The sequence below is a fragment of the Daktulosphaira vitifoliae genome, unplaced genomic scaffold (assembly GCF_025091365.1).
Source record: "Daktulosphaira vitifoliae isolate Bord-2020 unplaced genomic scaffold, ASM2509136v1 Scaffold_3, whole genome shotgun sequence".
NCBI lineage: Eukaryota > Metazoa > Arthropoda > Insecta > Hemiptera > Phylloxeridae > Daktulosphaira > Daktulosphaira vitifoliae.
Window position 1 is genome coordinate 708,458 of NW_026099574.1, and position 13,551 is coordinate 722,008.

Sequence of the window (13,551 nt, forward strand, 5' to 3'; positions counted from 1 at the left end):
TTCCGGAATACTTTCAAAAATTAAATTGAAAATATCTTAGTAACAATACGCATGTTTAAAGTTTTGACCCCCATTGTTAAATGTGCTGATACATGCATTTTTCGAAAAGTTATAGCATTTATAATTTGAAAATTAGAAATCGAAAATCGAAAATTTTAACACAAAAATAGTGTTTTTTTAACTACGGCAACCGTTTACATGCAGAAGATAAAGTGTCGGGACAAATTTTTTTTTTTCATTTTATAGTACATAAAATAAGCTTTAATTTGATATATGTTTAAAGGACGCAGTATTTCCGGAACATTTTCAAAAATTAAGTTGAAAAAGTTAGTTTTTGTAAAAAAGTTGCNAAATTTTTAAATTTTTAAGGGTAATGTCTTCAACTAGATACAATTTGTGATCTTTTGACGTATTGTTAAAAGAAATCGGTCCAGTGAGAGCTGAGAAAAAGTAGTGACAGACACAAAAAAAAAAAATAAAAAAATAAACACATCATGGTAAAATTAATACCTTCTCAGCTTCGCATCGAAGCTAAAATATGTCGAATGAAAGATGTATACATATAGTACTTCTCGTGAAAAAATTGTATTGATCCATACATTTTCCAAAAAGTTAATTTGATACGATTTATGATCTCTTGACTTATTGTTGAAAGAAATAGTAGTAACAGTCACAAAAAAAAAAAAACACATTATAGTAAAACTAATACCCTCTCAGCTTTGCCTCGAAGCTAAAATTAGTATACGAACAATAGTAAGAATACTAATTTTTTTGAAACCACGGTAAATATATATAATTTGTTTGTAAATATATTTTTTTTAATGATTAGTACAAATATATATCTAGGAATAAATTGATCACAATCTATAAGCCTCAATGACATTTTGATAGCCCTCTGTTTGAAATTTGATTCGATTAGAATTATATAGATTCATAGATCACTTTTTGTTCATTTACACGAGAATGATCTAATTATATATTCGTAAATTTGATTAAGATAGATTATTCATTTTTTATTAGTTTGTAATGTATTTATTTAAAAATTGAGATTTTTGAAGGAAATTGAACTCCGCCATCAAATTTATTCTAAATTGCAATACTTTTTTTTTTACAAATTTTATTACTTCATCGAAAAATACTGTAAAATAAGCCATACATATTTACATTATCACTTAGCAATTTATAGATATGTTTACCGGCTACAATATATTTACAGAGAATTATGTACATTTATGCATAATATATATATATAGTTGAAACATTTTATCTTTGTTGAATTTTTACTTCAAATATAATAACACGAAAAAATAGGAAAAAAATATAAATTTTTATTTTATGTACTTTTTAGGAGTCCAAAAGTAACTATAAAAAAATAATAAATAAACAGAGGAAATCGAAAATAATAATTTTTTTTAATTTCTAACTATTAATAATAATTAAACACATTTTACAAAAATTAAGTACACCCTAAACTTTGTTTATCAACAAACATTTTTAATGATTTAAGTCTTAAAGATTTAAAATCCTCTCCCCATTCTAATAAGGTTCAAGTTTTGAAAACATTAAGCAATATTACCAATTACTTTGATGGATGTGAAATACAATTAATCTATAATCAGGTTGACTACGCTATTTCAAGATTTATAAAATTATATTCTATAATACTCTATGTTGTATTGATTTAGTGATATAAGTTGCATTAGAGTACATGGATAACCACATGCAAGACGATATTTGAAATTCATTTGATTTTGACTATTCATTTTATAAATTTAATATCTTACGATTATAACACTTCTAATTTAATTAGTACACTTGTGAGCTATACAAATTCATTCTAGTTATTTTTAAATTCCTTATACACATTAAAAACATTTTTTTTTACTTAAAATTTCATAAAATTACCATTAATTTAAAAAATGAATCGAAAATCATGTATAATTTCAGATTTTTTGACTTTAATTGAGGTTAGTTTGATTTTACATATAATAAGGCATAAATTTTATTGAAATCGCACCAAAGCTGATCAAACAATATCAATAACGAGAGAATATAAAACGACATTGCAACACGAAGACGGCTCAATCAAGATAAATAAAAAATATAAAATATACACGTATTCAAAAATGAAGGGGTACCTTTTTATTATGTTACAAATTATTTTAATTTTTGGGTTTATAACCGATATTATTTTGGCATATAATGATGGTATAATAAACCAAAATTTTGCTGATAAATATAGGCTTCTCAATCATTCATTATTTGAAAATGATATACCAGTGTATAAGTATCAATGCTTACGTACTGGGATTACTATTGTATTTGGTGACATTGATGGTCCAGTTGTAAATGGATACTTCACTTTGGGTAAATTAATTTTACAAAATATTTTTTACGCATAAAAATTATTTATTTTATGTAATGTTTAGCCACAGAAACTCATGATGATGATGGTATTCCACACACATTAGAACATTTAATATTTCTTGGATCGGAAGATTATCCTTACAAAGGAGTTCTTAATTTATTATCAAATCGTTTTCTTGCTTCAGGAACCAATGCTTATACTGGTAATTTATCAAAAATTATTACAAATGTGGTCTTAAGTCTTATGATTAATATATTATTTTATAGCTGTGGATCATACTTGCTATACAGTCAGCACAGCTGGGAGTGAAGGATTTCTATCAGTGCTTCCAATTTATCTTGATCACATTTTATATCCTACATTAACTGTAATTTTTTTATTTACACTTTATTATAAATTGTCAGTAAATATAATATAATGTAAATATAATGTAAATTTTAGGATTCTAATTTTATCACACAAGTTCACCATATAACATCCGATGGTAAAGATGCTGGTGTTGTTTATTGTGAAATACAAGCATTAGAAAATACTGCCGAAAAAATTGTACATCAATCATTTCTTAAAAAAGTATATCCTGGTAAATGTGGCTACAAATCAGTACACGGAGGCATTATGAAAAATTTACGAGAGTCAACTACTATTGAAAAAGTTTAAAGATTATTACTAAATTTGTGCATAATATAATAAATAATAGTTAAGTATTTCTAATAAAATTAATTTGATAGATTCGTAGATACCATCAAGCATATTACCGGCCTGAAAATCTGTTACTTCTAGTAACTGGAAAAGTTGAACATTCTTCTTTATTTAATAGTCTAGAATCAGTTATTCAAAAAATTTTATCAAAAGTAATGAAATTCATATTTAATTTTATTATTAATGAAGATTTAATTTTAAANTTTTATGTTTTATTTTATTATTAATGAAGATTTAATTTTAAATATTTAAAATAAAGGGAAGCCGTGGAGAATATGTAAAACCTTGGCAAAACCCTGTAGATCCTTTAATGGAATCTTCAAATAATGTAGAACTATTTCCATGCGATGAAGAAACCAATGGTTATATCAATATCGGTTGGAGAGGCCCAGTTGGGTCAACTTTTTCATACAAGTATTTGATATATTTAATATTATGTATAATATCATACAGTTTGTTATATCCAAATATAACATAACTTTTGATTCAGTTATCAAATAATTGTAATCTATTTTTAAACAATTTTCGTATTATTATATTATATTAAAATAATTTTTATTGTTTGTCTCTAATATAAATATAAATAAATTAAGTACGACAGGGATACAGCAAATTGGGGATATAGAATTTTTTAAATATGTGTAGATTGATATCTGAGGGTGATGAAAATCACTATCTTAAAATGCTTCAAGGACATTTGATAAGTACAAAAAAAAAATATTTATGTACTAGTTTCCTAATACAAAAATTGTTACATTATTATTTATCGAGAAAGGTAACGACATCGAATTGTGGAGTCGCTACCCTCATGGTCATCATAAGATAAAGAAAATTTGAGTTACCCACCACTTAATGGAGGGACTTGAATATAAAAAAAACGCCTAACATTAAGTGGATTTTAAAAATTTTTAATTAAAAAAAAACTATTTATTTTGTTAACGATTTTTAGCATACGAAACTGAAATAATATTGATTTTACCATGATATGTTTTTTTTTTATTTTGTGTCACTATTTTTTCTCAGCTCTCATTAGACCGATTATTCTCAAAGATACATCAAAATATCACAAATTGTATCTAGTTACATTACCCTTAAAAATTGAAAATTTTTCCCTCATTTCCAGTATATGATGGAAATTCCACATAAAATTACGATTTTGACATTTTTTTCATTTATTTTCTGTAAAAATTGCTATAACTTATTGAAAAATAATTTTTTTATTGAAGCCTAAAGTAAGTATAGCCTATTTTATGTACTAAAAGTTCAAAAAAAAATTTTACCGATGACTTATTATCTGTATGCAAATGGCAGTCGAAGTAGATAAAAAAAATATCTAGTCGAAGACATTACCCTTCAAAATTGAAAAAATTTCCCTCGTTCCCCGTAAATGGGGGAAACCTCCAAAAAAATTACAAATTTAAAAATCGCTAATTTTCGAAATTTTTTCAATTTTTTTTACTAAAAAATGCCGTAACTTTTTTAAAAATGACCGAATCAATAAAAATTTTTTTTTTATAGATACCTTAGATAATTACCTATCATTTTATATATTTTTTATATAGATGCTTGATGTCTTTACTTATCAGTTGGTATATTTTTTTTGTAAATTCAACCTTTTTTCTGCCCACAGGGGGGGATTTAAAATGACAACTTTTTCACAAAAAATTAACTTTTTCAACTTAACTTTTGAAAATGTTCCGGAAGGTCTGACACTTTTATATATATCTTAAATTAAAGCTAATGTAATATACTTTAATTTGAAAAAAAAAAATTTGACCTCTGGACTTGTCTTCATGGTGAAAACGGCTACCGAATGCTATTTTTGTGTGAAAATTTTCGATTTTATTATTTATATTATATTTAACTTTATAATGCTATAACTTATTGAAAAGTTTATGGATCCACACAATTTTTTTATGAGAAATAATATTTTTTAATAAACCTTTTTTCATTCGACATACTTTATCTTAATCGAGATATTAATAAGGAACCAGCAGATCAAGTAGCTTTTGGAATAAAACACCAATTTTTTTAAAATTAAACACTATCTAAAAATTCGCATCGAAGCGTTTATTTTTGATAGTGATTTTAATCACTGTCAGATATCATTATACTTGATCCAACTATGCCACGTCACCACTGTGCCGCGACCCCCCTGTGCTGGGTTTTTTTTCACTTATTTTCTGTAAAAATTGCTATAACTTATTGAAAAATAAACAAATCAAAATAATTTTTTTTATTGAAGCCTAAAGTAAGTATAGCCTATTTTATGTACTAAAAGTTCAAAAAAAAATTTTACCGATGACTTATTATCTGTATGCAAATGGCAGTCGAAGTAGATAAAAAAAATAAGAGTTATTTTTGCTTTTAAAATAATCCACCAATTTCTTAAAATTAAACACTATATACAGATTTTCATCGAAGCGTTTCTTAGGATAGTAATTATAATCACTGTCAGATATCATCTAAACTTGTCTCAATTATGCAATGTCCATACGGTGCCACGACCTCACTTTGCTACCGTTTTTTATTTTCAGTATGACTGTTCACAAAAATAATTTTTTTTTAATGTTCCATCACTATGACGAAACTACTAATGTGATAAAAATTCTATAAACAGTTCTACATTCAGTTTCAAGTCGCTTAAGTATCGGTCAGATTACTTTTTGAAATTGTAAATCTTTCAACGCAAAACTTTATTTTGAAAAAATGAATATTTTCAAAAATTTAACCTGTAAATAAGGGTCGAAAATATCATTACTCACTTAAGTGATATGATAAGATAATTTTGATCGCACCAGTTAGTTTCGTCGTACAAATTAAACAAAAACGTGTTGGTTTTGACGAAAAGTAGTTGTAACTAGACGCCTTAACGCATTTTAATGATACATAAATTACAAAAAAAAAATTACAACGAAATGTTACTTGTACCAAAAGTTATAGAAGTTTGTATATAAATTTATATACTTGAATTTGAAATATTACGTCTAATTAAAGGATCATGTAAACAATAAGGATCACTCTCTGTTTGAATAAAATAAAAATACATTTTATTAAATATTAATTTTTCCTTTTTTAATAGGTATATGGCTTGTAAATTGCTTTTAAATTATTTAACTCGTTATATAATTTCATTCGAGTGTGTTCAAATATATGATCCATTATGTAGCTCGGTAAAAAATAATACAGATTTTTATATTGTTTAATCAATTGTTCTTAGTAAATTATTGTTCATTTATTTCTAGGTGACTTTCAATATTAGCGATAATTTAAATCCATTTATAGTTCTTATATTTCAAAATGTACCAATTAAAAAATTAAATGAAGAACAAATACCATTAAAATTAAATAAAATATTTCAAAAGCTCATTCGTGATGATAATTATTTTAACCTAGAAAGACTGATATCATCTATTAAAAAGTATAAGCTACAAAATAATCATAATCCTACTTTATCAACATTAATAATTAAAGACTTTTTGTATGGAAAGAGTCAATCAGATGTAAGTAAAATTTAATAATGTTAAAGAAACATTACAAAATAAAATTTATAATGACTGCATAAATTTAGTTTGACGAAATAATGAACAGAAATAGAATTATTAAACAACTACTTAGTGAAGATATCGTGTTTTGGAAAAATATTTTAAGAGATTATTTATTAAATGATTACAAAGTAATTGTCAAAGGAATTCCATCTATACAAAAACAACATGAGTTAGCTAATGAAGAAATACAAAGAGTATTACAACGAAAAAAAGATTTAGGAGATGATGGTTTAAAATTAAAAGCTATTGAACTACTGAATGCTAAAACAGAATGTGAAGTAATATAATAATAATCAAATAATAAATATTTTTATAATAGTTATCATTTATATTCTAATAATCATAATTAGGAATAATAAATAATTGTAAGTCAAAACTTGTAACAAATAATGTTTGTGCAAAAAAATTGAGTTTGTAAATCATATGTTTATTTTTTAGTTTCATAATCCCTACTATTTACTACATACGACATCTCACAAATAATTTTTGATTTAATAGTATTATTTAAAACACTTACCGGGGCATGGAAAGACTCTGTGGATCGCTGATTTTCAACAGCACTGTTTATTGTTAATTTCTGGAAAAGTGACCATACAGGATCTTTAACAGTGTCTTACACCTTGTCCTGTTTCTGGTTCAATCAGCCAGAATGAGGTTTCATCAGGTCGACAGCCGGTTCGAATAATTCTGTCAAATTATTAAGGTAGTGCCGGCTGCAAATAGTTGAGATAGAGATTATGGAGATAATAATAATTGATGGCACCTTGTATATTTATATATTATAAAAACTTTGAAAAATGTTCTAAAATTAACTCAATTATTCAGTTTTTTGTATAAATCAATGATTTTAAAGCTTTAATTAATTTATTGATTCATACATTTCAGAAAAAACCCCCCAATGAAATGTATACGTCATTTAAAATCCCTAACGTTGAATTCGCACAGTTTTTAACTCATGATTCTTTTTCATCAAATTCATTAAATCAACACAATTTATTCAAAACTTCTGAAGTTCCATTGTTTGTTGAAATTGATAATGTTAAAAGTAATTTTATTTATGTAAGTAAACAAATTATGCATATATTTTATTTACTTGTAACACCTACTAAAAGTATAATTTTACAATAATTCCTTTCAGATGAGAGCATTTATAAACACTAAAGATTTGCCGTTGAATCTTAGAAAATACTTACCCATTTTTCTTGACTTAATAATGAATAGTCCTGTAATACAAACAGATGAAAATTATGCAAAATTAGAAAATGATGTTGTTTCATGGAAAGCATCTATTGGGATCGAGTCAACATCTTCGTTTTCTTGTGATCATTTTTCCTCTGTTGTACTCATAAAAATTACTGTATGATAACATCTCATTAATTATCCACATGTTTTTAATTTAAAAAACATTAAACTGTTTTCTATATATTTATCAAAAAAAAATATTATCAAATTTCCGGATTTGTTCAGAATTAATTTTATTTGGATATCTTACCTCTGACAAACTTTTATCATTTATTGTATATTTTAATGTCAGAGAGGGTTTACATTATTTTTTAATTAAAAAAAAAAAAGAAATTAATTTTCTATTTATTCATCATAATATATATATTAAGTTTTTATTTAATTATGTATTTTGTTATACTTATACTTACTTACTTGTAAGTATAATAAACTAAACCCATATTTAAAACGATTTATGAAATCTTTTAATTCAATCACATTCCCGATTGTGTAGATAAAGTTTTTTGTTTTACATAATATAATCGAACAATTTTTATAATTTTACTATACAATAATTAATCAATTATTAATTTAATTTGAAATATAAAATTTAAATAATTAAACTATTTAACTATAAATGCATATTAAAGATTTTAATTAAATAGGTCGAATTAGAAGACTATCATAAATGCATCAAGTGGCTTCATAATTTACTTTATAATACAGTCATTATTAAAAAAAAATTTTCTTATAATTTGTCAAAAAAAATAAATGAAGTTTCTAATTATCGTAGAAATGGAAAATATATGTTAAATCAAATTTTTATAAATATGACGTACAAGCCAGGTAACTATTGATATAGATTTAAAAAAATAGTAGAATCATTAAATATTTACAAAATAGAATATGTATTATGTATAGAGTGATTAACTTATTATGAACCAATTATTTAATGGAAAAAATAAAACAAATAATTACTAATTTTTTTTTTTTTTGGTTTCTATTAGATAAATGTTTTTCTGAATTTATCAATCATAAAAAAATTGTATGTTTTGTTTTTATTAACAATTTAAAGTAACTTCTGAGGAGTGAAGAGTGGGAGCTAATATTTTTAACACGCTTATATTAGTTTCACATGTATGTTTGTTGTAAGTTGTGAGTTGTTTGTAACTTTCCACGCGCAAGTGTCTACGGCCTTGAAACTAGATGGTTGTTACGCATTTACCCCACCCCCCTCACAAATCGTCGACAACAATATTTTCCAACCTGTAGGCTCGCGCGTTTCATCAATTATATATATATATATATATATATCAGCCGTCGACCTACTATGAGTATTTGACTGATCAACACAGCGCGATATACGCCGCGGTGCAAAATCCAGCAAGTGCTCCACAGTCGACGACGTTCCGCCGCAAATTATACTGTAGTCTTCTTCCTGTTGTCAAAGTGACAACGTCGACGAACCCAACTGCACTCGCGCACCGTCGCCATCAGCGCTGCTAACCTTTTGACGCCCGAGGATCATGCCGGACATCGCGTCGTCGACGCCAGCGACAGTGCCGCGATATTATGCGAAGATCATATATTCCTACCGCCACCACTAATATTAATATATATATATATATTCATATGTTAATATTCATTTATATATCCCTATACCAGCCGCCGTATATACCTCGTGTATAACGTTCCCCCCGCCACGCCCGACCACAAAACACTGCTATACCTCGTACATGATATGTTTACGTACTTAAGTCGCTTTACATGTATATATATATATAAATAATGATACGGTAATAACGATATTATATATATATATATATATATATATATATTAATTACTATTAAAACTTATAAATTAATACGCTTTATTCTCATTAAGAGATATATAGTGTATTTATTCCGAATACGGGGAATGATTCCCGTATCGTTATTTTTCATCTCTACCTCCACGTTGCGCGCCTGTTGCTTTCCTTGGATGTGGTAGCCGTTTTTCAGACTCCCTCTCCGGAATCGAACCCTGATTCCCCTTTACCCGTTACAACCATGATATTGATATTAACTACTGTCATAACATGAAACTAAAAAGTGAAAAATAAATATAGTTTAAAAAAACTAAAAAACACGCTTTTAAAGCACATCGAACTAAAAAGTTAAAAATAATTTTTAAAATTAACTTAAAACAATAATGAACGAAAAATACTNTTAAAAAGTTAAAAATAAGCGTCGGGTGCTCAATATACGAAAAATATGGCACAAAGCACCCACGCTTTTTTTTACAATAATAGCAGTATTTTTCGTTCATTATTGTTTAAAGTTAATTTTAAAAATTACTTTTTAACTTTTTTGTTCGTTGTGCTTTAAAAGCGTGTTTTTTGGTTTTTTTATATATATTTACTATATTTATTATAACTAGCCATTTCCCAGCTGTACTTCTTTTCATACTTACATAGAAATAATTCAAGAACTAACGAAAGACTGGTCCAAAATTTATTATTGACCAGTCATTTTCTTAATTAAATCATTATCCATTCAGTAAACTAGTTAATTAGGGGTGTTGTTTTTAAAAAACTTAAGTTATCATTTATATAAGGTATAAGGGATGAAAATAAAAAAAACTTTGGAATTAAAAAATTGAAAGAAACACTATAAGGAACTACTAAAAAAATGATGAATAATATTATTTTACGACTACTTAAGTGGTTCATGATAAATGAATCACTCTGTATATAAATATAAAGTGTAATTAGTATTTTTTTTATTGAAGCAAAGCTGATTTGATTGGATTGACGCGATTCCGGGGAACCGTGATGTACTAATTACCCACCCCGCGACACCCTTTGCACATTCACTGCACAATAGTGATATGTAAATAAACTCGTCGTTGCTCCTTTGTCACGACGAATTTAATGCTACTACTTGTCGTTGTTACTCTAAAATAAAATATATGGCAACTGACAAAAAAATACTAATGTCTATAACAGTAGCTGTTATAAGCTGTACTGACTATAGCAATCCGTGCAGTAAAGTGTCTAAATCAATTATGCAATTTATTTATTTTTTTACGCTTTATCAGTCCATTAAGAGCCTTAGTGGCCTCCCCCCAAAGAAAGAGGTTTCTTAACCAATTATACTCCGTAGCGGGTGGTAAGTCCGACGCCGGAGAGAAGGATGGCGATTTTAATTACCGAACTTATCTGTCGTTCGGCAAATGAAAAAAATTAATCAGTTACCACTTTTCTTGTTACTTGTCTAANGCTGACCGTGACCGAGTTTCGAATCGTAAGAAAAAGCGTCAAGCACTGCCACACCGTCCCTCAAATTTATTTTACTATGGAAAATCGAATAACTTATGTTTTGACCATGGAAAAAAATTAATCAGTTACCACTTTTCTTGTTACTTGTCTAATTAATGATAATATTGATTCCATCAAATTTGTATACTTATAAATGTATAGACTGGTAACCTTAAACTTTTTACACATATTATNTAAATGTATAGACTGGTAACCTTAAACTTTTTACACATATTATGTTGAAGTATCGTTGACACTAGTTGTTATTGCGACATTTAGGTGATATATGATATATTATGTGATGAAAACTGTATTATAAAAACGAAAGTAATAATATTGTCATCACGAGGCGTAAATTCATGCAGTTGATGGAAGTCAAGGTTTATTATGATAATTGATACACGGAAGGTTGAATAATTAATAATATGTTATATTAGAATATAATAAAAATATACAGGCTGTAACAGAAAATACTGCACTCGTTTTTGTGAGGAAGTTATAAATGCATCGCCGGACCGGTTCGTGTCACTCAGTGTCGCGTGAGCTGTCGGACGAGGAGAGGCAGTTGTGTCGCAATCGCCATCCAGCGATAAAACAGGAGCACTTCCTGTAGCTGTTATAAGCTGTACTGACTATAGCAATCAGTACAGTAAAGTGTTTATATCAAATATGCAATTTATTTATTCATTTTTTTACGCATTAGCAGTCCATTAAGGGCCATAGCGGCCTCCCCCAAAGAAGGTTTCTTAATCAATTATACTCCGTGGCGGGTGGTTAGTCCGTCGTCGGAGAGAGGAATGGCGATTTCAATTACCGAACTCATCTGTCGTTCGTCAAATGAAGCTGCCCGTGACCGAGTTTCGAATCGTAGGCAAACGTGTCAAACATTGCCACACCGTCCCTCAAATTTATTTTACTATGGAAAATCGAATAACTTATGTTTTGACCAAGGATAAAAATTAATGAGTTACCACTTTTCTTGTTACTTGTCTAATTAATGATAACATTGATTCCATCAAATTCGTATACTTATAACTGAATAGACTGGGGATCTTAAACTTTTTATACATATTGACATATTGTCGTTTCGTTATACACGATGCCCCGAGACTCGTGCCACCTTTATCAGCCGTCGCCTTATTATGAGTTTTTGACTGACCAAAACCGCACGTTATACGCCGCGGTGCCAAGTCCAGCAAGTGCCGCACGGCCGACGACGTCCCGCCGCAAATTATACGGCAGTCTTCTTCCCGTCGTGAGAGTGACAATATTGACGAACCGTTCCGCACCCGCATACCGTCGCCTACAACGCTGCTAACCATTTGGCGTCCAAGGATCACGCCGGACATCGCGTCGTCGACGCCAGCGAAAATGCCGCGTATTATACGAAGATTATTATTATTGTGTTCACCTTTTCGGTTTGTTTTATTTATTTTTTTTTTTTAAATAACCTGTTGTTGCTATATATATAATTAATAATATGCTATATTAGAATAGAATAAAAATATACAGGCTGTAATAGAAAATTTAACTCGTTTTTGTGAGGAAGTGAAAGTTATAAATGCATCGCCGGGCCGGTTCGTGTCACTCGGCGTCGCGTGACCTGTCGGACGAGGAGAGGCAGTTGTGTCGCAATCGCCATCCAGCGGTAAAACAGGAAGTGCAGTGCGACACGACACTGTATGTTAAAAACCATATATCATCCTTAGGGGTGAATGATATAGCAGCTTGAAAAAATCACGTCAAGTATTATATTTTTTTAACTACGTTAAAAACTGAATAGATATTGGTTTTGTGATGAGTATTTTTTTTCATGTTTGTCCATTAAAGTTCTCAGATTTTACTGCACCGATTTTAATGATCAATACGCCAAAAGAACCCGATTTTAATCTTGTTGAATCAATACAAAATATTTAGTAGAATATAAGTTATTAGATTTATCAAAACATCGTGAAACACTCCGTATTTTGTGATTCAAATAGATTTTTTTAAAGCTAGCCAGTTGATTTTTATTTTTTAATACATTTTATTTTTATTTATTACATATGTCTCTTCATTTATCTGTTATAAAATAATTAATAACCTCCCTTATAACTTATAAGGGCGTTAACTTTGAATTATCTTTAATACGAAACTGAAAACATTCATTTTGTGATGGTGTGTGTGTTTTTTTTTTTTTGTCAGTCCATGATAATTCTCAGCTCTGACTGGACCAATTTTAATGTTCAATACGTAAAAGGAACTCGATCTCAATCCATAATAACCAATTCTTTGCAAAAATTTGAAAAACCCGCTCAATTTTAGAAGTTTTAAAGCTAAAATATTCAAATTTTTAGATTATAAAACTTTGAAAAAGATATTTTCACACCTTAAATCAGACTTCAACAACAATTAATAAAAGCAACCAATAAGGAAG

General features: G+C 28.0%; 1 protein-coding gene across 5 annotated transcripts in view; it reads left to right on the top strand.

Annotated features, from left to right (window-relative positions):
* The first annotated feature begins 1,947 nt into the window (after nt 1–1,947).
* The window catches only part of LOC126903091 (uncharacterized protein C05D11.1-like), a 234,923-nt gene continuing 223,319 nt past the window's right edge, over nt 1,948–13,551 (top strand). The window contains exons 1-12 of one of the 5 annotated variants that reach the window (XR_007703418.1): nt 1,948–2,367; nt 2,430–2,570; nt 2,635–2,735; nt 2,810–3,019; nt 3,097–3,219; nt 3,327–3,481; nt 6,150–6,240; nt 6,313–6,570; nt 6,639–6,893; nt 7,501–7,674; nt 7,754–7,972; nt 8,502–8,682. Coding sequence is in view for 3 of the 5 variants with exons in the window: in XM_050681056.1 (XP_050537013.1) it covers nt 2,127–2,367; nt 2,430–2,570; nt 2,635–2,735; nt 2,810–3,019; nt 3,097–3,219; nt 3,327–3,481; nt 6,150–6,240; nt 6,313–6,570; nt 6,639–6,893; nt 7,501–7,674; nt 7,754–7,972; nt 8,502–8,682 (2,149 nt within the window). In the remaining 2 variants the exon portion in view is untranslated. The remainder of the gene's footprint in view (nt 2,368–2,429; nt 2,571–2,634; nt 2,736–2,809; nt 3,020–3,096; nt 3,220–3,326; nt 3,482–6,149; nt 6,241–6,312; nt 6,571–6,638; nt 6,894–7,500; nt 7,675–7,753; nt 7,973–8,501; nt 8,683–13,551) is intronic. The other 4 variants (XR_007703419.1, XM_050681057.1, XM_050681056.1 and 1 more) reach the window with 4 other exon arrangements.